This window comes from Suricata suricatta, chromosome 6 (assembly GCF_006229205.1).
Source record: "Suricata suricatta isolate VVHF042 chromosome 6, meerkat_22Aug2017_6uvM2_HiC, whole genome shotgun sequence".
Classification (NCBI taxonomy): domain Eukaryota; kingdom Metazoa; phylum Chordata; class Mammalia; order Carnivora; family Herpestidae; genus Suricata; species Suricata suricatta.
In genome coordinates this window covers 135,086,330-135,111,619 of record NC_043705.1, presented here as the reverse complement: position 1 = coordinate 135,111,619, position 25,290 = coordinate 135,086,330, and the positions used below count along the sequence as shown (strand labels likewise).

General features: G+C 48.6%; 1 protein-coding gene across 1 annotated transcript in view; it reads right to left on the bottom strand.

Moving 5' to 3' along the window:
* The window catches only part of MYO10 (myosin X), a 227,099-nt gene that overhangs the window by 5,837 nt on the left and 195,972 nt on the right, over positions 1-25,290 (bottom strand). The window contains exons 23-38 of the mRNA XM_029941062.1: positions 24,962-25,195; positions 24,563-24,608; positions 22,800-23,666; positions 21,850-21,973; positions 16,843-17,086; positions 13,532-13,627; positions 11,453-11,546; positions 10,425-10,480; positions 8,620-8,762; positions 8,207-8,401; positions 6,880-7,037; positions 4,313-4,436; positions 3,620-3,917; positions 2,594-2,801; positions 1,643-1,779; positions 289-409 (exon numbers count right to left, since the gene is read on the bottom strand). Of these exons, the coding sequence (XP_029796922.1) occupies positions 289-409; positions 1,643-1,779; positions 2,594-2,801; positions 3,620-3,917; positions 4,313-4,436; positions 6,880-7,037; positions 8,207-8,401; positions 8,620-8,762; positions 10,425-10,480; positions 11,453-11,546; positions 13,532-13,627; positions 16,843-17,086; positions 21,850-21,973; positions 22,800-23,666; positions 24,563-24,608; positions 24,962-25,195 (3,145 nt within the window). The remainder of the gene's footprint in view (positions 1-288; positions 410-1,642; positions 1,780-2,593; positions 2,802-3,619; positions 3,918-4,312; positions 4,437-6,879; positions 7,038-8,206; positions 8,402-8,619; positions 8,763-10,424; positions 10,481-11,452; positions 11,547-13,531; positions 13,628-16,842; positions 17,087-21,849; positions 21,974-22,799; positions 23,667-24,562; positions 24,609-24,961; positions 25,196-25,290) is intronic.

Here is a 25,290-nt window from a genome sequence, read left to right as displayed (position 1 = left end):
TTTACCTCCCGTGTCGCCTCCCCTGAACACTGTACCCTCGCTCCCTTTCGCTGCTTTACATTTCTCCCTAGCACAGACAGCATCGGACCCATCTTATCCCTGAGTGTCTCTCCCCCCAGCTGAAACAGGTGCAGGAGTTCAAATACAACACATAGTCGTTTCGTTCTAGAGAGGCGTCAAGGAGTAGTTGCCCCCGTGCATGCTGGGAAAGGTACCGCTGCGCCCACCCGCTAACCCAGTGGCAGAATGGACAGGTTTTAGCCCTGCTCCCCAGCGGAGGAATTCTACCTGTTCAAACATAAATGCGAATTCCACGCTGTCTTCTGGCACATTGTCTGTGTCCAGGAAGCAGTAAAGTTTGAAGTAGAATTTCCAGGGCTGGTCCCCCACCTCTGACGTGGCAGCCAGCCTACGAGACACAAGAGACATTCAGGAAGCAGAAGGAGTGGACTTCAGATGGCTCGTCCCAAGGACGCAGACATTCTGCCCGTGCTCAGGTAACACGGTGGGTGGGGGATGGGGATGGAGGCAGAGAGGACAGAACAAGAGCGAGGCTGATTTCCACGGTCCCTTATGTTATTCCGCCAGAGGCAAAGCATCATGCTGTCATTCTGGTCTCACTTCAAGGGAACAAACGGGCAGCCTTCAGTTAGTGAAGCTGTGCTACCAAGTATGTTCGGAGTCCCCCGGTCAAATCCGTGCTGGCTAAGCCTCATGCAGATTCCACAGAAAACAATCAAAGGCTACATATCTCTTTCATGCTTTTTACTAACCCTCAAATAAACTACAATGTTTATGAAAATCGACATGAACATTGTGTTTAAATTGAACAGGAATATCTGGAGTGCCTGGGTGGTTTAGTCAGTTAGCGTCCGACTCTCGATTTTGGCTCAGGTCATGATCTCACGGGTCATGGAATTGAGCCCCATGTCGGGCTCTGTGTTGAGAGCGCAGAGCCTGCTTCAGATTCTGTCCGTCTCTGACTCTGTCTCTGTCTCTGTGGCTCTTTCTCTGCCCCTCCCCTGCTCACACTCAGTCTCTCTCAAAAATAAACATTAAAAAAACTGAACAGGAGTATCTTGTGCTACTTAGGGGACAAGGAAGTCATAGATGATCTTGTACGTTTAAGATCTAAAATGCATTTTGAACAGTTTGTGAGTTTGCTTGTATATATTAGCCCAGTTTCAAAGCTAATGACAAGTGAAAAGCTTAGAATCAAGAAATTCCAAGATAATGAGGATGGCAGGGACCTGAGAGAATGGGGTAAAGGAACAATATTATTTCAGACAGTGCTTCATCTAGAAATCAAGAAAAACAGGGGTGCCAGGGTAGGTCAGGCATATAATCGTCTGACTCTTGATTTTGGCTCAGGTCGTGATCTCTCAGTTTGTGGGACTGAGCCCAGTGTCAAGCTCTGTGCTGAGAGCGTGGAGCCTGCTTGGGATTCTCTCTTTCTTTCTCTCTCAACATTTACAACAAGAAAAACAGGCAGCAGAGAGATCCAGAAAATTAAACATGCTTCAACACAAGAATAAGAAAAGGAACTCAAAGGCTGAAAGTGGAATAGAAATTCAAATCCTCAACTCTTGCCCTTAATTTCCTTGACTTCAATCTGTCAGCATTTCGGGGAGAAAGAACTTACTTTTCAAACTTTGCTAACACGTCCGCTACAATGGTTCGGCTTTCGATGGCTTTATCCACGTTTCCATTGTACTCAAACAGGGCGAACATGTTTCTGCTATCCTCCATGGCGAGGCCCCTGATCAGTTTCTCCACCACCTGCAAGATACACCCGAGGGCTTCAGCTTCCAGCACGTGGTTCTAGAATGTGCCTTCACCCGAACCCTGACGGAGCTGCTGGCAAGCGAGGCTCCAAGCAGCCCCCTCCAACCGTCACGTGCAGTCACCCAGAATCTCAAAGCTGCTGTTTTCCCATTATTCTCTCGGAATCAGATCTCTCTTGTCCTTGTAAAAAAGGAACACAGGGTATTTTGTCCACTGGTAGAGCTGGATGGCAGGCAGACTTCTCGCAGACCCATACTAGTAGGAAAAGTGCGTGGAAACCAAAGCCCTTTCATCTGATACATCCATCAACTGCCAAGAAACAAGGGTTTCCACCTGTGTTTCTTCTTTCCACACCAGAAACATTTCTGGGTTTTATTGCCCTACTCCTATAATACTACATTTCAAGAAAGAAAAAAAAGAAACAAACTATGCTCTCATGTGCCCATCATGGTAGATTTCTGTTTGGCAAACAGACACCTTACTGCAGAGATGATACAATAAATCCGCACCAGGACGGGCACACCTGAGTCAGGTGCGCACTCTCTCCTCCACACTCAACTGCTTCGCACCGTCAGCAGGATGCCGGCTCCGAAATTTTGGTGCCAGCTTGATTTTTGTATTTCTCCTCATCTCTGATGCCTATTTTTATCTCATTGTACGTGAGCTTGGTTGGATGTTACACGCTCTTCCCGGAGCTGCACTACGCGAGTCCCGACGGCACACTGGCCCACCTAACCCCACCGTCCCGACTTCTCCGAATCGGCAGTGGGGGATCGAACCGAGCCCGCCGTAGGGGCCACTCCCTCACCTCCCCGGCGGTGGTGTGGGAGTTGATGGTGATCTTGCACGAGCCCCCGCCGTGGCAGTAAACCGTGGACGTCATCTCCTGCCTGTGGACCAGTGCTTCTATCTCATCCCGGGAAGGCACAAACTCTCTGCATTTGGTTTTCTTGAGAGAGTCGTAAATGAAGAGGGAGTATTTTTCCATCTCGGTTCCTGGAAACTGTTCCCGTATCCTAGGAGACAAACACTTCACTGTTAATTTGCTAGATGGCGGCTGGCTGGTGTAGGGGCACGGGGCTGCTGCCGCACGCCGCACGCCCACGCCGCCAGTGGGCCCCCAGTGGTGCACTGAGCAAATCCTGGCCACGGCCCGATCAGGGCCTCCTTTGTCTTGTGTAGGTTTTGTTTAAAAGCAAAAAAACCCAAAACAAAACAAAACAAAACAAAACACACCAAAAACAAACAAAAAACGAATCCCAAAGTTTTGCTGCCAGCTCACCTACGTCTGGGATGCTGGTGAGAGTCTGGTCTCCTACGGTTGTATGAGAACTGTTTTTAGAGTTTGTATCAGAGTCTGCAGTGGAAGGTTTCTGTTTGATCTGGACCAAAATATCCAAGCCCCCGCCCCCCCCCCATTCATACAGGTAGCAGTAATTAAATGTATCTGGTATCTGGGGCACCTGGGTGGCTCAGGTAGTTGAGCATCTGACTTTGACTTGGGATGTGATCCCACAGTTTGCAAGTTCGAGTCCCACGTCAGGCTCTCTGCTGTCCGTGTGGAGCCCGCTTCGGATCCCTATTCCCCCCTTTCCCCGCTCCTCCCCTGTTCGTGCTCTCTCTCAAAAATAAACATTTACAAAATGCTTTTTAAATGTATTTGGCCTCGTCCACATGAGGACACTACACGGAGAGTGACTGGGTCCCTGAGACAGCCTTGGGGGGAAGTCAGCCCGTTCAAAGGACGCAGCGTCTGATCTGCAGGTTCCTGAGAGCGCCAGGTGCCTTCTGCGCGCGCACTCCGACCCGCCGGCCCCCGCGCGCGCGCCCCTACCTCCGCAGGTGGAACCGCAGGTACTTGAGGATGCCCCGGCTCGGCAGGAAGGTGCAGCTCAGGCACGCCAGGATCTGCCAGCTGCACAGGTTGCCCACGCTGCCCGGGCGCGGCACCTTGTTGGTCTGTTTGATGAGCTGGCAGTACAGCTCGTCGCGCAGGGGGCGGAGGTCGTGGCCCGTCTGCAGGATGCCCTGGATGATGGGGATGGGGTCGGACATGGACTCCAGCTGCTGGAGGGAGTTGAAGATCTTGATGGCTTCGTCCTGGAGGGTCGTGTAGCCTTTGTCTTTGAGCACTAGGAAAAGGACACACACAAGTCACACGGAGGGTCTGGCCAAGGTACGATCTGAGCTTCGCCACCCAGGGCTCGCCCAGTTCCCCACACCTCTGAATCGGGTGAACAGAGGTGGGCCAGCCACGCAGTTCGACTATTCACCCTACAAAACACCTGATCAGAGGTTAGCCTGTTGCCAAACAGGTTGCCTATTTGTGACGTGAGGCTTTTAGGATCCGGTTCTCTAGTAAATTAAGGCAACCCTGAGACCACAGGCAGGGCTGGCATTTCCCGATTCCCTTGAAAACTGTTCTCTTAGTTGCACAGTCCTCTTCTCGCACAAACGACAGATCTGATCGGGCAGAGCGGCAAGGCGGTTACCGGGGAGAAAGGCGGGCGGGCGGGCCGGGACTCACGGTTCAGGTTGATGTCTCCGTAGGGCAGGGGCAGGAGCGGGGAGTGCAGGGGGTGGTGCGTGTGGCGCAGGATGGGGTTCCGCTTGTAGATCTGCTCCACCACATCTGAGTTCAGGCAGTTCTCCTGGAAGACAGAGGACCCGGTGACGCCGGCCGGCCAGCGTACCCACGACACACGCACACAAAAGAACAGAGGGATCTGGGTTCTCCCACGCGTGAACGTGTCCCAGAGCTGAAAGCATCTGTGGGCCTTGGGATGGTGGTGAGGGTCTAGCACTAGTGATTTCAAGCACAGATACTAGCAATCTGCGTCTGAAGGTAAATCCCAAACACGCATTTTCTCACACACACAGTCATGCCATCTGTATATACTGTCCCAATTATAATAAAAAAAAAAAAAAACGACAAAATTTTCCACCGGAGATTACATATGCTTCAAAAAACTAAACTTCTTTGGCTATTTAGCCACCAATCATGTAGCTAAACCATATATTTTTATCCATCAGTCTTACAAAAATACCCTGTTTTTGTTCTTTAAGTGATCTCCTGTATTTCTTTCTATACCTAAAAGTTACACTTAGTATGTTATCAGTGAGACTGTTCTTTTTTTTTGTTGTTGTTTTTTACTTATTTTTGAGAGACAGAGAGAGACAGTTCAAGCAGGGGAGGGTCAGAGAGAGAAGGAGACACAGAATCAGAAGCAGGTTCTAGGCTCTGAGCTGTCAGCACAGAGCCTGACGCGGGGCTAGAACCCATGAACCGTGAGATCATGACCTGAGCCTAAGCCGGACGCTCAACCGACTGAGCCACCTGAGCGCCCCTCAGTGAGACTATTCTTCAACACACCTGCCATCTCTCTCTGGAAATTTAAGAGATCTCCCCAAAGCAATTCATCAGGCACTTATGCTCCTAAAATGTTAATTTGGGATTCGAGAAAGGCAAAGTTCCGTTTAGAACATTAAATAAACAGAAGAGTTGGAGAGGCAGTGAATCATTCTAGTGTGGTAATTTCCACTATGAAACTTTTTTAGTTAACACCCAATTGACAGCCAGAAAAAAAAATACCCAATTTCAAAAATTTTGTATGGACTTAATTAGGGCAACCTCATTTTTTTTAAAACCTAAACTTTTTCTTAAATAAAAAAAATTGTTTCATATTTGGAAAATTATATGACTCTTTATTGACAGAGATGTCTAATTAGAGAATATAAGAATAGAGCTGATAGAGCTTTGAAAACAAAGTTCAGCTGATGTGTTGTGTTTTTTTTCACTCCTTTCTCAAAAGAAAGCTTTAAAAACATTTTTTTAAATGTGACAAATGAAGTGACTGGTATTTAGCAGCCTGGGTCACACGAACAGCTTTACAGACACTTGGAGAGAAACGGGCTTGGTGGAACAGAGTTCCAAATGCCCAGAAAACACCCCACCCTGGAATCGAGAGGCGGACTTGAACTTGGTGGGAAGTTATACGCTACTGACATTAGACCCTCTCCCGCCTCTGCAAAGGCCAAGCTTGCCTCTTGGATCTCTTAGCTAATTTTCTCTGGTGTGGATGAGTAAATACCAGTCTTGCTAGCATTCTCTAATCTTTTCTGCCACTTCTCCAGCTCGTTCTTTTATATTGAGCATCTATCCGGATGGATAACTTGGAGGAGCAGCAGTAAAATAGTCCCCTTGACCTGGTTCTGCCCCAGGGACTGACCAGCAGCATGAACAACGCAATCAGAATATTCTACGTCTGTTTCCAATCCTGAAAAATGAGTGGGGAGATCCTTGTGCATGGCTGCCATTCCGTTATTCATTCTAATGTATACTTAAGCAAGCAATGAATCTTTATAAAAAGGAAATGAAAATTTAACAAGGTCAGGGGCACCTTGAGTGGCTCAGTGGGTTAAGCATCTGACTCTTGGTTTTGGCTCAGGTCATGATCTCATGGTCGTGAGATTGAGCCCCGAGTCAGGCTGGCTCTGAGCTGGGCATGGATCCTGCTTAAGATTCTCCCTCTCTCCCCTTCTGCCCCTGCCCTGCTCATACACATACATACATTCACACATACATAAATATAAAATAGCAAGGCCAGTGTTGGTCCAGAGATTGGGATGCTTCCTGTGGAGTTTAGAGCCCCCTAATAAGGGTTCCAAGTTTTCTAGACCAATCCAGGCTGTTTGTGAATCCGCTTGTGTGGTCCACTAACTGCACAGTAAGGGTAGGATTACTGTGTTCCTCCTAGAAGGTCCCGACCCCAGGGCTGAAGGGCAACTTGCGGCACAGCAGGTCCCCGTGACGGAGTCCTGCACCCCAAACCACACACCATCATTCCTCTGTCTACACAACACAACCCCACGTTTGCCTCGGCGGCAACATGACGCCTCTCAAGGGGCAAAGTATTTTTAGCGAAAGCTTTCAGCTGAGCTCTCGGATTCAGATTTCTAAAAGCAGTGACATGCCGACAGAAAACCAGCAGTCAGTTCTGATTACAGAATCAAACTGCAGCTGGGCCGATGTCTTGACGTTCCAAGGGTGAGAATCGGGGCGCTACCGGGGAGCACCCGGTCTTGAATCCTTACCTTGATGTCTTGAATCAGCTGCTGGGTGGGAGTGTCGATCGGGGCCTTGGCGTCCGTCACATTTTGAATGGCGCTGGACCACCTGGTGGCCTCATTGAGGAGCTTGGTGTAGAGCCGGTAGCAGTGCTTGCGTCCGTACACGGTGACGTTCCAGTAGCCTGTGGCAGAGGACAGACCCCATCAGCGTCGCTTCCGCAGGGAAGGTCTGGCACGGGAGTCCCGGAAAGCCAGAACTCAGCCCCGTGAGAGTCTGTGTCCTCTCCCCTGGAGCCTCAATTCCTGTCCTGTGCTAGGCACCCACCTACCCAAACGAGGAGCGGACAGCGGAGAGAGGAAGACACAAATGAGAAACCCAGGATCAAGTACATAAAGGGTAACGTTTGCTCTGGAAGAAAAACAGGCACAAACTAGAAGTTGCTTCCCAGGCTCTGGACAAGAGTGAAAACGCCTCCGCCCTCCCTTTCTGGTGTTCCTTCTTCCCTCCGGTTTCTTCTCTTTTCCTTAGGCTCTGTCTTGGGAAGAAAGCACTTCTGCTAAGCAAACAGTCTGTGTATCTAGAAACAAGCTCTAATATGGAACAGAGGAACTATGTTCTAAAAAACACGAAATCACAACTAACGAAACTCAATGGAGAAATATCTTCATAATAGTGGCAAGGAACAAAAAAGAAAAAACCAAACTAAGCTAACACGACTGCTCTCTATTCTACTAGGGGAAGCTCACGGGCAGTCAGGATTGGTCTTTCTTAGGCTGCATCGGGGCTCTCCCGGCACAAAGCTGGAAATGTGGCATAGGAAAAATAAAGCTCTGTATGGGAGGGTCCCTGTTTACATGCGACTGTCCTCAGAAGAACACGTCTGCAAGGCGCCTGGGTGGCTCAGTCAGTTAAGCATCCAACTTCAGCTCAGGTCATGATCTCACAGTTCGGGAGTTCGAGCCCCTCGTCAGGCTCTGTGCTGACAGCTCAGAGCCTGGAGCCTGCTTCGGTTTCTGTGTCTCCCTCTTTCTCTGCCCCTCCCCTGCTCGTGCTCTCTCTCTCTCTCAAAAATAAGCAAACATAAAAAAATTAAGAAAAGAAAAAGAAAGACCATTCCTGCAAACCCATTAAGCGAGACCGCTTTACCACGGTCTGAGTACTAAGTATGTGCACAGCTAACCCCAGGTGGCCTCAGAAATAAATCAGCATGGAGAGAGCTTCTTTTTGGGGAGAAAAAGGAGCGCACAGCAGGTCGCAAACTCCTCCCTCTGGTCCGAGCAGACCCAGGCCTCCTCGGGCTCGAGGTGCAAGGGTTCGGCCCGGCTCCTCACAGGCACGCAGCACCGATACCTGTCTCTTTGAAGATCTTCTCGTCCGGAGGGACCACCGAGCAGAGGCTATTGAGGACCAACGTGCCCAATTTCAGAGCATTCTTCTCCGAGCTCTTGTAGTAATCCAGGGAATTGTGGGTCAGCACAAACCACCGCTTTTTCAGTTTTAACGACGACATCTTCGGGCTGTTTTTTACTTCTTTGTGCAACCACCCTGGAAAGGAAGATTGAAGCGTCCGTTAAAAACCAGGAAGACCAACGCCAAATCCCAGGTGATAATCTGCAGGATGCTTACAAATGGGTCCCAGGTTGGTGAGAAAAGAGCCACGGCTCGCTCTTGTTTTTGTTTTCATTTTGTTTTTTAAGCAAGTTCAAGTGTCAAAATCACTCAGAAAAGCTGCCCCATGGGGAAAAAGCCTTGGTGGCAGTCACCTCGCACGATAAATTCCTGGCCCTCCACTCTCGTGTCCCCCTTGGACCTCTGCAGCAGCGTTATCCAGTGATGCATCTCCTCCGGGGTGTCGGCGTTACAGTGGAGCACCCGGTTGGCCGTGATGATCACGAACGAGTTGGGTCTGAGCGGCAGGGAGAGAAGGAAGCGAAGACTTTTAGCTTCCCCCGCCCTGGTCCCCTGTTCGAGCCAAGGCCAGACACCTCTTTCCCGGCTTATGGTCGGAGGGATGAGAAGCGCAGCGCGCTCTGTATTTCACGCTGAGGCAAACCTTGCTCTTTCCTGAAGGATTTATTTTATGCATCATTAACCTTTAAACTTGGAGCCACACGGCTGGGAGGCCCTGGAAGAGGAAAGATTCCTTCGTGCAAAACTTTCCAAATGAAACTTGGTTCCGGGAAGTCTAAAATAAGGTGATGGTGGGGGGATGTTTTTTTTTTTTGGATGCCTCTCCAAAGTAAATTTCTTTCTGCCTCTGGGTACTGCCTTGGATAATGTTTCTGTGGGTCGGTAATGAAATGCCAGACACCAGTAATAAAAGCAGATCAGCAAACAGGTGTAAGTGGAACATCTTATACACTTGATTATGCTTGGGACAGACAGCCACCCGGGTCCATGTTTTCAAAGCAATCTAACAAAGGCTCATGTCCCAGTCGGGGATAACATAATAATGGAAATTTACTTTCTCCTCCATCTTTTTTCGTCCAGCTATGTCCTGAGTCTCTCCTTGGCCCTAGCCCATACTAATTCCTATATCTGACCACTTAAGCTAGTGGCTGTGAATGATTTCTTACAGGCTTTCAAATGTTTACAGTAATTAAGTGCTATACAAATTCAAGAAAAAGCAAGATTAATGGGACCATAGTAGACAGGAAAAGACAGGTGCTCTTTAAAAATAAAAGACATGTCTATAGTTGGGAAGGAGATGGGCACTTGAGGAGGAGAGAAGGACCTGAGGAGGGATGGAAATTTCTAAGCACAGATCCTCACATGCCTAGCCTGCTGGAGCAAAAGGGAAGGTGGGAACCTGGCCGTCAGAATAAAATCTGGGCTGAATATTGACAAAACACAGGTGTTAAAGGTTCCTGGGCCAGGGCTAGGGTGCTGCAGGGTGACTAGAATATGGTTCAGAAAACCTTTGGTCAATGGGCTGATGAAGACTCCAGATAATTCTACCTAGCAGGCACTATTTTCGTTGTCAGTTGGAATATATTTCTCTTCACTTTCTAAAGCTACATTACTGAAGGCAGAGGCTAATTTTGTTTCTTAACGTAGAATTCAAAGAGCAGCAAAGAGAAAGGCGACAAAGTTCAGTGGTAGAGACTCCTGAGGGCATCCATGAAGATGGTTTGCCAAAAAAACAAAACCAAAACACGCTGTTTTCAGGGCACAGATAAGGTTGAAATATCAAGGGAAAATGTGGTTTAATTTATTAATAGTCCATATAAATTACAATGGAATCCTTGTCAAGTGCATTATTAAGTTGAGGAAGGGGAAAAGCACCCTTCCCAATGCCAGAACACCATTTTCCTAAACAGGCATTGTCTTCCTCTATGAATCCTGGCTTTATCCCTGTTTCCGAATGAAGACTATCCTTCTGGTGGGGTACATTTTTAATTGACTGTCTAAATTAGGTTTCCACTGTCTCCCCAGCAACCCAACGATACCCAGAGAGGACGACTTCCGGGTGATACAAAACCGGGCACAAAGAAGGAAGATTGGAATGGACCAGGTGGCAACAGGCAGGTTGCTAATTACTTTTGCCAAGAGGCCCGTCTGCACTTACCTGTCGGGGCTATCGGAGGCGCACACAGAGTCTATCAGCCCCACATCCAAAGTGCCCTGGAAAGGAGCAAAAACAGAGCGAAGAGAACCATTTACATAGAGCACACATCATCCTAATATCCCTAGATCACGACTCTCTAAAGAGTGTTAACTGCAAAATAATAGTTATCTAAGAAAGGGCCCCTGCTTTAGTTGGTGAGTCCAGACAGCCTCGAGACAGGGGAGAAGCTACAGTTCACTCATTAAAAAATATATAAATTAACCTGTCTTGTCTTTAAAATACCTTCAGGGAAAAGTGTTTACAAACTTCTTTCGAAAGTACAAATTTTTCTCATTTACGCTGTGATCCATCACTAAATTTTACACTTACTCTAAGAAAGTTTTTTAAATAGAACTGTCCCCCCTTTAAAAAAATGTTTTAGAGCGAGAGTGAGAGAGAGAGAACGAGCGAGCATGCGGGCACACACGCATGTGCGAGCAGAGGAGGAACAGAGAGAGAGGAAGGGAGTCAGTCCGAAGCAGGCTCTGTGCTGTCAGCCCAGAGCCCGATGCGGGGCTCCATCTTGCAAACCATGAGATCACGACCTGGGCCACATTCAAGAGTGGGTCACTCAGCTGACGAAGCCCCCCAGATGCTCCTTGCTCTGCTAAGAAACTCTGGTGTTAAGTAGCTCTTATGAGAAAGTAAAATTTATTTCTAAAATATGATTTTATGCTTTTGTGTATGTGTCTAGGACAGAATGAAGACTGAAGAGATGGTTTAAAATTCACAAAGGCCTTTGAAGGAAAGCATAACATGCTTCCATGATTTCATAAGACTTAGGATTTGTCGTTGTCCTTTTAATAGCTTAAAATGGGAGAACTGGAATCTATTACTATGGATAATCTTCTTTATTCTATTTTTCTGCATGATTTTTAAACAAAAGATTACTGGTTTTCCCTTTAATTATTACACATTTAATACCGTCCAGAAGTTCCCAAGCCCCTCGCCTCCCTCGGACGCGCCCCCACTCCGAAATGCTCACGCACCACGGCGTTCTGCGGGTTCGCCTGCTCGTCGTGCATCTCCCGGATTTCCTGGTCCGTGGACGCGTGGACCTGACTCAGCACACTGAACCACTGGCTGTGGGAAGGAGACCGTGACCGTCAGGGAGAGGCCGGCTGCCGCCCTGGCCACCCAGGGAGTGAGGCCCTTCTCCACGTTCTCTGTCAAAATGACCCTTCCTCTGAGCAACTCTGCTTTTACTCTGCCTACTCCTCACGGGTTAAATGTGGGTTTCATACCACCAATAGGCCAGGCTAGAAGACGACAGCCACACTGCCTTTGGGTATCACCTGTTACAATGTCAGATCAATGCGATCTTACCCTCTCCTCTTCCAGCTCCCCCAGGCCCTGAGACATTTAATGATGATGACCATGAAATCCTCAGTTTGTCCCAAAACACTTATAATGAAGGATCTTTATTGAAGATATTATTTTCATATTTTAAAAGTAAATTCCAAGGCAAGAAGGCCAGTGATGTCAGAGTACCATCTCACGATGGCCACTGATGTCTGCTTTCCCTACTTACTCCCACGGTGGGGTTTTTCCAGCCCCCTGACAGGATTTTCTCCCAAACTATGAACAAAACCACAGGGGAGCTGGAAACAGAAAACAACTGCTTGGAGTAGAAAGTGGAAAGTATTTGCTATGCTTTCAATCTGTTCAGATGATGCTCTTACATTTACAAATTTCTCCTCCTGAATCAAGTTTAGTTTAACTCAACCCCAAAAGGAATTTTTTAAAAACCGCATTCTGCTGGTCAGACCAGGTCCCCAGTTGAAAGATTGCCAGCGTCCAGCCTCGCAGGCTTGTCACCGAGCAGAGGAAGGCTGCCAAGTGCTGGGAGGCCGTGCCCCCCCCCCCCCCCGCCCCGGGGCTGCAAACCACCACAAGCGGTCTCTAGGAGGCCTGGATGGAGTGAGGGGGCCGCAGGTCCGGGTTTGCTTGGTTTTCCAGCGTGTGTCCTAATTTATGGGTCCACGCGGGGTTCTTAGGGTGTTCCCATGGGAAGGATTCTTTTCTTTGCCCTTGCTGTTGCTACCATGGCGTTGTACCAACTCAAACATTCCAAGGGCAAGGGGGAAGGAAAGGTAAGGAGCATTCTAATGATTTCTGAGGTGAAAAGGAAGGACTATAGGTGGAGGGTCCTCTCCGGCAGGGCCCGGAGGAGCCGACAGCTCCCTCCAGCGTAACCCTGTGGTCACAAAGCAGAAGTGGATACACAGACGCTCCCCGGGATCACATCCACCATGTGACCCCACGATGCATCGCAATGGGGAACAGATGGCCGTTCTTTATTTTTCCCCTACGTTCCTCCAGCGCTAGGATGGAAACCTGAGGTCTGGAAAAGTTAGACCGCTTGACGCAGCCAATGGACACCACCCTGTCCTTTGAACTCTAACATTTCAGCTCCTTAAGAAACATCAGAAACGTAGTGCCTCTGTTCAGTAGAATGAGCTTTTACTTCACAGATTATGCTACCCCTTCTCTTACCTGAGTCTCCTACTCCGTAAAATGTGTTTAAGGGTAATGGTAATTAACACACGTGAAGCATGTCAGAATATTGCCTGAAATATAATAACTCTAAGTGTTGACTCTCTCTTCTATCCTACTGAATTCTTCAACATGAAGACCTTTACCACTCAATGCCACAGTGCTATCAACTATTTAACCACCAGTGGCGAATGCTCCCAAAGCTCAGAACCTTCCAAAGAAGAGCTCTCGGCTCTGTGCAGTAAGTACGTGGCTGATATTCAGTGCTGGGCACAATAAAAGCCTGAACCGAGATAACAAGGTGTCTGTCTAGTGGCACTCGAAGCCAGAAATCCTGGACTGTGTGCGGTGACTTGGACACGTCAGCCCAGTGAAAGATGCACAAGTGGACAAGAGTGTGAATCTCATGATGTGATTCTTCAACCACCCTAACTCGATGTTTCGACCAGCCCAACTCGAAAATCCACTAAAAATCTGTTCGGAGCCGGCAGGGTGAACGCTGATCTGTGTGGCGCCCAGGTCTGCACGGGAGCGACGGTGTGGGGCGCACACAGTCGACGGCAGGGTCTCACCTGGCATCCTCTGGGGATTCGGCAATCAGGTGGAAGGTCCTATCGGCCATGATGATGTCGATCCCGTTCTCTTTGCTGGTGTTATCTACGATCTCTCTGCAAAGGGACATAAGCATCGGATGCCAATCAGGACTACGGGATCCGTAAGAGGAAGCGAGCAGAGCAGTTTCACCAAACGGATGACTGACTTGGAAAGTGTAACCTTAAAGTCAAATACCTATTTCAGCCTGACCTTGTGACCTCCAAGGGGTCTGGGGCTCCTCTCTGAGAAAGGAAGGCTGAGGCCAAGGCCAGGGCTACGGCATCTCCTGGACTTTTCTAAGGAGGAGTCTCTCTCCTCACTCTGGCCCACCCAAGGCCCTTCCCTGCTGAGGCCTGCTTGAGGCAGGAGCCCCCTCCCTGGCCCGCACCTTCCCTTGGCCCCTCTCACTGCTCTAGAATGGAGGGAGCCCCTATGAGGGGACTAGTCTTGAGCTCTTTCCTAATTCCTCACGGCTTCCCACTGCAGTTTGGCCTTGGCTGACACCCCTGACCTGGTACGGGCACCTTATTTCCACAGGGGCTCTGGGCTGAAGAGCGGGACTTGGGTGTCTCTGGATCTCAGCGCCATGCCGATATCTCATCCCAACATGCCCTGAATGACACTGGAGGCTTAAAGTCGGTGGAGCGGGTTAACAAGATCAGGGTGCAACACAGGCACGTGTTGAGACGGGACCAGAGATGGTAAAATATTTGAGGAAGAAGGACTTGGGGATAAAGCTGGTTGGCTTCGCCAAGCACAGTCGTACAACCCTTCACAGTAAAACACCAATTCCACATCTGCACAACTCAACAGGCTTACTAGGTAGACAACATAAATACCTTACAGCTGGAATCAGATAAGAGAAAATATTTTTCAAAACCAAGAGGGTAAGAATTCCTGCACTTTCTGAGCTGGAGGGGAGAGGGGATAAATGGGCAGCAGTCAGACAAGTGTCTGGTTAAAGGAGCCTTGAGCAGGGCCCCAGGGACAACGTCCCGACAGCGTCATCCTGGACCAGCCGCTCTGCCTCCCAGGAACTCAGCGACCTCATGTGTAAAATGAAACAGGACTCGGATCTAGCCGCAAGGCCGTGCGTCTGGACCACAGTGGCCCATCTGAATCCTGGGAAACGTTCAGAAAACAGAGGCAGGGGCTTTCTTGGCAGGGGCGGGGGAGGGGGGACAGGGACCCGCACTTGTAAAAAGCTTCTCTGGAGATGAGTGAGGGTATTGTCAGGTCACGATACACACAACCTGGAAACTCAGATAAACGTGGTGGCTTTTCAAGGACAGCGAGTGAGCGGAGAAAATGATGGAGGAGAATGTTGTAGAAGACTTGAGAGATCTGTCAATTGATGAAAACTTATCAACCTTGTTTGAAGTCGGATTTGGAGAAACACACCAGCCTGAACCAACAGGAGCACTACCACCTCCATGTACAAGGCAGGTGGAGAAATGTGAATGATGACTGGAGTTTGGATGGTTAGAGTTATTTTTTAGTGTTATAATCATAACGTGATTACGTATGGAGTCGTAATTCTCAAGCGTATACTAAACTATTTAGAGATAGTATCAGAACTTCTTTCTGGAACAGTTCGTAAGGGAAGGAGTGTGGGGTGGGGTTATGGGGGAGACACGAAGGCCTTGGGGGCCAGGGGGTCACTGCTGCAAGTCGGTGAATGGGCACAGGTCCCTCAATTATATTCTTCCACCTCCTGCATAGCATGGAAATTTTCTTTAATAAAACGGAACATTTTCATTAATCTCAGCAAAAAATCTTCATGTGATAAAACACTAAGAACTCATTGTCCTTCCTCCAAGGAATAGGACAGAAATGGCAGAATGAGAGCTAACGTCTCCTGAACTCTGTAATTCTCACAAAGCACCCGGAGAACAGGGCTTTCCCAAGTAGCACAGGGTCAAGTGCATGAGGAGCATACATCAGTCTGCACCACAGGAATTCTCCTCTGCCCTCCTCCTCTGAGCTTCCTGGTGTTTGTGGGTGAGCCCTCTGTGGGGTGAATGATGAGGGGAGACAGGTACACAGGGCTGAGAGCAGCACAGAGCTGTCTCATGCTATGAACGTTTCTCGTAGGGTTTAGACTCCCGATCCTGCACACACACTCTTGTTCTTGTGCATGGGGTCCCAACAAACCCCAAGGGGCAGCCTGGAAAAGCCCAATACTCTGCTGTCTACACTTGTTTGCCCTTGAAATGAAATGCACAGAACACTTACCCTGTTGAACCTCCCCGTTTTCAATAAAAAGTGTTCAAGAGTTGCCAGTGCTGGTTGGAAACCACATGTCAATTTCAAGTCTCGTGACTTCAGGAGTTAATTTCATCTCTCAAAGCTTATTTTACTTGTTTTCTAAATATTGTGGTTGCTTGGTTTTAACATGGAGTGATGGCCACAGATTACCCCAAAACATTTAAAGCGTAGTATCAGGCTACCCAGTTGCTGCTAAGTCCAATAATTTCCTGAAATTTTAACCAAAATAATAGGCCCTCTCTAGTCCACTGGTTTGGTTTTATACAAGGGTGGTGGGGGAGGGGGGGGGAGCAGACAAAGGGAGTTGGCTGGAATCAAAGCCCAGCTCTGTTCCTCACTGCTGGTACATCCCACATTAGCAAAAGAAAAAAAATTCATTCCGAGAAACCTATACGAGTAAAGGTAATCAAAAAGCTAAAAACAGAAAAAAAACAAAAAAAAAGGAAGAAGGGATGGCCAAGGTACAGTCTCCCAGTTACAAAGTAAGTCGTGGGGAACTCTGTAAGGAGGCTGGTGACGGGGGCGGATGTTAACTGTCTTACTGTGGTAATCATTTTGCAAAATACGCAAATGTGGAGTCGCTATGGCATATGTGTGAAACTAACACATGTCATCGATACCTCTAAAAATAAAGCAAAAACCCAAACCTCTCCAGATTGGCAGGCTGTCTCCAATGTAGCAATCTATTTCTATATAGAAGGACTAGAAGTGGTCTGTGGACCAATAAAAAGATTCCTGACCAGCTGTTCCATTTCCCCAGGATGCCTGCACACAACCAATCACATTTCCCAGAGGCCAGTTCCAGGCCTGGCTGGCGTCTTACAAACAAGAGCCCAGCGTCTGAACGCACCCACGGAAAGGGAACGGCTCACGAAGCCACGTCCAGGGTTTCCTAACAATTCCATCCACTGAACACCTACTACAGCCCACGGACCCGGTGGCTTTGGAGGCAGTGCCGTCAACGGCCCAGCAGCCCCAGGGCCCCACCCAGCGGGGCCACCCGCACGGTCCATCCACATACTTTGCCGTCCGGACTTCCAAGGTGCCCTTGAGCTTCTCCTCACTGTCGTTTTCAAAGTACATGAGCTTGGACTGGCGGAGGACGAACCAGCGCTTTTTCCAGTTTCTCCGGGACAGCGTGGACGAGCCACCGCCTTTCTTGTGAAGCCAGCCTTGCTTGAGGGCCTCCTGCTTGGAGCGGAACCACAGGAAGGTTTCATCCTTGAGGACGCACCAGCGGCGTTTCCAGGAGTTCATTATGCCACCTGTGGCCCCCGATCCGGGAGGGAGGGGTGCAAGAAAAGTCGATCAAACCGGATGGCAAGATCAGTAGGTCTCTCAAGGTTCCACCGGTCCCTTAACCTCACCCAACCAACCCGCCCCCAGACGCCCTGCAGCGGAAGTCTTAGTGTCGCTCCCTTGTGGTCAGGAGGTGGCGGAGATGTTATACTAGCTTGGCTGGATCGCACCGGAATACCGTCCCTGTCCCTTCCTTCCATCCTGAGCGCTTCCTACTCAGCTGCGCAATCCTGGTGAGGAGCCACCAGAAACACCAAGGACGAGCTGACACTCTAAGCCCCGGAGTAGGTCCAGAGCCATGGAGTGAGAACCATTTCTGTACGTACAGGACATGCTTACCTCCAAATGCCCCAGAGAGGAGAAATTCATTTAAAATGGTGTCAAAGAGGGGTACCTGGGTGGCTCAGTTGGTTGAGCATCCGACATTGGCTCAGGTCATGATCTCAGTTTGTGGGTTTGAGCCCCGCATTGGGCTCTGTGCTGACAGCTCAGAGCTTAGAGCCTGCTTTAGATTCTGTGTCTCCCTCTCTCTCTATCCCTCCCCCACTCCATGCTCTCTCTCTCCCTCTCTCTCTAAATAAATAAACATTAGAAAAAAAAATTTTTTAATGGTGTCAAGGTTTACACATTCCTTATTCAGTCCATGTGGGAATCAAGACTGAAAACATACATCAGAAAATAAGATAGGACTTTTTCAGATAAACATATCCTTTCCAAAAAAAGCATCGTCATCTGAAACTGGCTTATATGTAAAAAGCAGAAGATTTAGAACATGAAGCAATTGTGACTGGGTCTTAAAAATGAGAATTTAGGGGTGCCTGGGTGACTCAGCTGGTTATGCATCAGCCAAAGCTGACGTTGACTCAGGTCATGATCTCGTGGTTTGTGAGGTCGGGCCCCGTGTCAGGCCCTGTGCTGACAGCTTGGAGCCTGTTGCCTGCCTCAGATTGTGTCTCTGTCCCTCTCCGCTCCTCTGCCACTCACACTCTGTGTGTCTCTCTCTCAAAAATAAACATCAAAAATTTTTTTAAAAAGAAAAAAAAACTCCGAGAATTTAGCTGTAATTTACTTAATAGAAATCTTTTTGGTTAAGAGAAGGCTGGCAGGATGTATTTATCTTTCATAAGATAAGAAGTATTCCTAAAGGATGTCTGGGCTGGTGCGGTCAGTAAGGCACGTGCCTCTCAATGCCCCATGCTGGGTATGGCGATTATTTAAAAATAAAATCTTAAAAAAATAGTTCTAATATTTTTCTAGCAGAATAATTTTATTTTAGTATTCTAGATTTCCTGGAATGCCCGGTTGGACGACCGACTCTTGGTTTAGGCTCAGGTCATGATCTCAGGCTTTGTGAGTTCGAACCGGGTCAGACTGTATGTGGAGCCTGCTTGGGATTCTCTCTCCCCGCCCTTCCCCTCTTGTGCTATCAAAACTTCAATATTCTAAGACTTCCCAAGGACACTCAAAGATGTCATCTATAAAAAATGTCATCAATAAAAAAAATCTCTTAACAAGTTAACGTATTATAAAGTAACAAGGCTTTTTGTTTTTTGATCTGCCAGTAATAAAAATAAGGCACCCTTGAACATGGATACTGAAAGAAGAAACAAATTGGACATAACTTGAAAACAGACCTTCTCAGATTAATTTCTTTAACGACTCCCTTCAATGACTATAGAGCTAAGCCTCACACTTCATCTGTGTGAGGACAATGAAGCCAGAACCACACTGGTCGGTGTCTGGCGTGCAAAGGCACCTGCTTTCTTGCACAACACTGGGGCCTCCTTAAACCTACAGCATTTCCTGTTCACCTGGCTGTGAAGTCTGTGACCACACCCCGCTCCAGGGCGGTTTCCTTCACAAACTACACTCGCCAAGGGCTCCCGGAATTAAACATTTCTTTCTGATTTGTGGCTTTAACCTGGGGGTTTCCCAAAACAAGCCCAGAGGAAACTGTAGCACAAAGTTCTTCTACTGCCTTATCGTCTGTAAATGATAAAGGTTTTAAAAACACTGTATGATGACAGATAGGGGCGACTCATTATGGTAAGTGCGGAGTAATGTAGGGAATTGCTAAATCATCATGTTGTACACCAGACACCAAGATTACATTGTATGTTAATCACATTCCAGTTAAAAACAATGTTTTTAAATGATAAAGGTTGTTCACAGTTGTTCTGAAGACACAGATTAGACCAGTCATCACGAGAGCCATCGCCTCGAGCTTCTGTACTCTGCGGCTCTTCTGTTATGAATGGACTCGCTCCCAGCTGCCCCGCTCCAATTCTGGGTGCTCCCTCCACACCTCATCATGGAGAGAATATGACCAATGCTATTAATCTCCTAACTGTGAACACCTCTAGCAGACTGTTAGGCTGGTGAAAACTCACTGATGCTCATAAAGTATAATCTGATGGTCAGAGTTTCTTTATAATAGGTTTCTCTGAAACTTTTGGTCGCAACTTTATAAGTACTTTATTAAAGACTAAATGATGTATCAAAGATGCAAAGATGATGTGATGCAGGTATATAGTTTTATTAAGAGGAGTTTGCCAAAAATTCACTTGCTTACCTTCCTGAGCTTTTCATGCTTTAATTTTTTTTAATGTTTATATATTTTTGAGAGAGAGAAAAAACACAAGTGAGGGAGGGGCACAGAGAGATACACACATGCAAACACAGAATCAGAAGCAGGCTCCAGGCTCTGAGCACAGAGCCGACACGGGGCTCGAACCCACGAACTGTGAGACCAAGACCTGAGCTGACGTTGGATGCTCAACCAACTGAGCTACCCAAATGCCACTCATGCTTTAATCTAAAAGATTTTAATGCTTTGAATACAGCTTTACTTTTTCCTCCTCTCATTTGTTTTACTCACTTATGCAATAAACCAATGTCATATACTTTAAGTAAGAATGACTTATAGAGAAATTTTAAAGCTAACTTAGGAAAATATATTAATAATAAAAATATTATATTCTGAGAGATGCATGACAAAGTCCTTTTCTTACATGAGAAAATCTTAAAATTCTATGATTCGATATACTTATTAGATTAGGTTTTGAGTTGCGATTAATTTCTTTCTTTCATTGAGTATTCAGTATTCCAATGACCGCTTGATTCTTTGGCTACGATTTTTCAATCTTTTTCATTCAGCACACCCATAAAAATTTCCATTAACCAATGACTCCAGACAATAGGGAAATGGTCCCTAAACTAAACCTAGTGGGGTTTCTATAAGCAGCCTGAGGATCTGGGGCTGAGCACAGCAGAAATCTGAAAAGCGAGTGACTGATGTTAGTAACTAGACCGATGTTTAACATGGGGACAGAATTAGCAAAGAGAGAGAGAGAGAGAGAGAGAGAGAGAGAGAGAGAGAGAGAGAGAGAGAGAGAAATCAAATGAAAAGAAAAACATAAGTAAAGAATAGAAAAATATTGAGGAGGACAAGTAATATGAAAAAAAGAGAAATATGCCAATAGAAGAGAGAAGCAAAGAACAGAAGAAACGAGAAAGGGAAAACAATAAAAAACTTTCATGAAGGAAAAAAGGAAAGGCAAAGCTAATGAAGAAAGATGGCCACAGAAAAGAAAGCAAAGAGTCAGAGAAGACACTGGACTTCGGACTCTCGGACTTGCTGAGAACCGGGGCAGGACAGAGAAGGAGGGGCGGAGTGAAGAGAGCATCAGGAGGACGGTGGTTCTTCTTGATCTTTGCCCCTTCCCCAGGATCCGGTCTAGAGCCTTGTGAGAAACTGGGCAGTCCCTTCCTTTGATGATCCATGGGAAACTCCTAGTAAAACCCAGTGATGACTGGGGGCTTCTCACGATCCCTGTCACCGATGCAGAAGGCAGAGTTGACAACAGGAATAGGCATGGCTACCAGGTCCTAACTGAATTCTTTTCCAAAAGTAGAATGCTTCGAAGTCCTCAAGTATTTTATTTAAGCTTATTTATTTTGAGAGCGAGCGAGGATCCCAAGCAGGCTCTGTGCTGTCAGCACACAGCCTGACACAGGGCCTGAATTCTCGGACCAAGAGATCATGACCTGAGCGGATATCGAGAGTCCCACACCTAACCCACTGAGCCATCAGGGTGCCCCGAAGTCCTTAAGTTATTAAGGGTCAGTTCAGCACATTCAAAATTTAATACTCAAAATATACAACTAAAATCCTCATCATGAAGCCTGAGGCAGACAGCAGGTGTCATAAGCTGTCAAGATGCGCCCGTCTCTCAGATCTTTACTGCGCCCCATGGATGGGAAACCCTCTGGGTTCTCGGACACTGGTGTGGGAAGGAAAAGTGTAGTGTATCCTTACAGTGGGCCATACCACGTCCCGCAGAAGCACGTGTGTGTATGTGTGTGTGTGTGTGTGTGTGTGTGTGTGCACACGTGCATGTGTAAGAGAGAGAGGAAAGTCGGGAGGAGAGATGTAGGAAGAAACGAGCACAGAAATGAGATAGGGAGGAGAGAGGGATGAAATATGGTGGCAGTGGCCGTACACTCTGTGCTAACACTGTGCACCGTGGAGAGTCAAGGCAGCCCTTCATGGCATGATCTCGTCACCCATGTCATAGCAGCAGGGCGCCCCTCCCTCACCTATGAGGACCCAACACCAGGTAGGGAGAATGGGGAGTGACGTTCCTGGGGCCCCTCAGTCAGCCTTAGTGAAAACCTGGGTTTTCCATCGCTCCACCCAATCCCGACACGCTGGGGACGCAGGTCCTACCTTTCATGTACAGGAAGCTGTGGAAGTACGGCAGTGTGACACAGCTATACACCGAGTCCCGCCGGTAAGAAAGCTCATCGTCTGTGTCAAACCGAGAATCGAAGTCCTCTTCACTGTCTTCAAACTGGACAAGGAGGGGAGAGAGCCAGCCAGTGGTGAGAGCAAAACAGAAGCAGCAACAAAAGTGCCCAGCTGTCGACTGACATTGAACAAAATAAAAACTGACGAAGAGGCAACATGTGGAGTCACACTGCGACACCACAGGGTAGTCCTCAAAAGAACGACAAGATGCTTACGGTTTAGGTCGAATGGCCCGCTAAATTGATACATAAAGTGCGAGACAGCCGTTAACCCAAAGGCTGCTCTAAAAACACTGCCGTTTAAGGGGTATAATTTTAATCAAACCACACATGAGTTAATTCCCTTCAAATTACTAGGATAAAAATATCTTCGAGTCTTAGAAAATCAAGGGGGTATTTAATGTGCAGTCAATGGGAAAAATTAAAGTATAAATAAACCCATGAGTTGGAAAGAGCAGTGTAAGCTCTAACGGTCCTCCCTTACAACCAGAACAGGGCGGAACATTCCGTGGGGTGGACCCTGCATCTACTGTAGGGGCTGCTTCTCCAGGATGCCCTTGGCAATGCCCGTTCTAATTTCGGGGGGGGGTCTTTTATTTCCCGACCTGCTGGGGAGCTAGGCCAGACACGCTAAGGTTTCCATCGAAAATGCCAGTTTTCTTAGGCTCTGGGCAAAATGCGATTCCGGGCTCCCTGTTCAACCTCCAACAGGGCCCTCAAAGTTCCATTCACTACTGCGATCGCTTTGGGCAAGAGAAGGGGTCTAGGGGCGTCTTGGAGAGCCTGCGTTGAAGCCGCGGCTTGTCCTCCCGGGAGATGGGGCGCCCCCCAGGGTGTGCGCTGCGGACACCCCCGCCGGGCCACACTCACCGAGGACTGCGCCCCCTCCGAGCTAAAGCGGTAGGCCCCGGAGCTGTCGCAGGTGCCCACGGAGCAGCGGTAGTCCGGCGACCACTGGCTGCCGTACGAGTTGGAGAAGGTCACGCTGCTGCCCGAGGTGATGGCGCCGTCCTCGCAGTCCTCCTGGTCGTAGTCGTAGTCGCCGTCTGGGGAGGGGACGCCCCCGCCGCCCTGGGGCAGGCAGTAGGTGGGCTCCCCGCCCGAGGAGCCGCGCTCCGACGGGGCGAGGAGCACCGTGCTGTCCGCGCTGGGGCTCGTGGGCACCACCGTGTCGTTCATGTAGGGGTCCTCCTCCGAGGACTCGTCGCTGGTGCGGATGCCGCTGGTCCGCTGGTCCGAGTGGCCGTGCTCGCTGGGGTTGGGCGAGTCCTTGAAGGCGTCGTCGTCCGCCTCGAAGCCCTCGTCCACCTCCTCCTCGGGGTAGGGCTGGCTGAAGTTGAAGCTGGGCTTCTCCGCGCTCGCGCCCCCCGCGGGCTCCCCCGGGCCCCCCGAGAACTCGCTGCCCCCGGACAGTGAGCGCTCGATGTTGCGGACGCACTCGTCGATCTCGTCGAAGTTGAGCGACTCCAGGAACTCCTGCGCCGCCCGGCAGGCCTCATCCTCCAGCCTCTTGAGCTCCTGGTCCCGCAGCTGCTGCAGCTTCTGCAGGGAGGCCTCGGTCAAGGACAGCTCCTGCCGCTCCTTCATGCGCTGCAGGTCCTCGATTTCCTTCTCCAGCCGGAGGATCTCCTCCACCTGCTTGTTTTCCTTCTGCTTCTCCAGGTCGCAGCGCAGCTCAGCCTCCCTCTGAGCCTTCTGCAAGGCTTCTAGTTCTTGCTGCTTCCGGGCCGCCTCCTCCTGGGCAGAAGAGGAGGGACGAGGTTAGCAAGGGTCAGTGCCAGGAGTATAAGCATCCCTCCTCCTTTGCCATAAAGAACTGTGAGGAGAGGCAGGTTTTATGGGCTGAACCGTGTGCCCCTCCTCCAAGCTGATGTGCTGAAGCCCTAATCTTCAGTACCTCGGAAGGTGTATTTGGAGATAGGGCTTTTATTTCTAAAGTTTATTTTGAGACAGAGAGCGAGAGCATGCACTCACAGGGGAGTGACAGAGAGAGAGAGAGAGGGGGGGGGGGGAGAGGGAGAGAGAGAGAATCCCAAGAGGCTCCATGCTCTCAGCTCAGACCCCCATGCAGGACTCAATCTCACCAGCAAGATCAAGACCTGAGCAGAAATCAAGAGTCAGGGGCTTAGTTCACTGAGCCACCCAGGTGCCCCTGGAGAAAGGGCTTTTATAGAAGTGATTAAGTTAGAATACAGCCATGAGGTGGACTGTAACCCAATCTGAATGGTGTCCTTATAGGAAGCGGAGACCGGGACACACGGAGACACCAGGGAGGCGCGCACACGAATGTGAGACATCGGTAGGACATAGTGAGAAGGTGGCCGTGTGCAAGCCAAGGAGAGAGGCCTCAGAAGAAACCCAATCTGCTGCTATCTTCATCTTGGGTGTCTGGCCTTCACAATCACAAGGTAATCCTTTCTGTTCAATCCATCTAAGTTGTGATACTTTGTAATGGCAGCACTAGCAAGCTAATCCGGTGCTTATACTCAGTTGTAATGGGTTGTATCATAAAGATCTCCTTTAAAATTCTTCTGGTATCTTTATACTTTATTTTAGCTTCGAATCCTTGATTCAGTGTTTGACGTGGGCAGCAAATGGGCAGACGAGAGCCGTGTGGTCACGGCATGCTTTACCTGTTGCGCACGGAGCTCAGCTTCTCTTCGAACCCTCTCTCTTTCTCTAAAAACAGTAAAAAGACAGTGAAAATAAATCAATGCAGAGAAAACATCCTAGGAGCACTTTTGAGAGCTAGCCAGCTTTTTAAAAAAAATGCTTTGCTAAAGACAACTTGAAAAGAATGAAGGATGGACCCTCTTCCTTTGGTAAATTACTCATGCTGTGTATGAGTAAGAATGCACAGAAGTCAGTCGTCCATGCTGCCAAGGAATTTTCTCCCCAAGCCGCCAAGAGAGTAATGTTTCAAATAGACAGTTCTGCAGCGCCCACGGGGAATTCTTGCTGCGAGAGTGGATATTGACCTTAAAACTCACAAGGCGCCCTTCTGCTTCTTCCAAGCAAGAAAGCTACCGTACCTCTCCTCCTCCTCCCGTTTCCTCTGTTCCTCTTCCTCCCGTTTCCTCCTTTCTTCCTCCTCCCGTTTTTCCGCCAGCAGCTGTCTGTAAACTCTCCGAGCAATCTGACCTCGGAGTTGCTTCTGGAAAACTATGGCTGCTTTTTTCAGGTGCAAGAATCTCTTCCTCAGAAGGAAAGCTCTGTAATTCTTCTGTATGATCACCACACAACACAGGACCTTCCTGTACTGCTTCCTGAAAAGGAAAGCAGAGCGGCATGTCAGAATCGTTGGAGCTCTTCAGGAGTTTACGTTAACGCTACAAGACAAAAAGAACAGGGCGTATCTGCA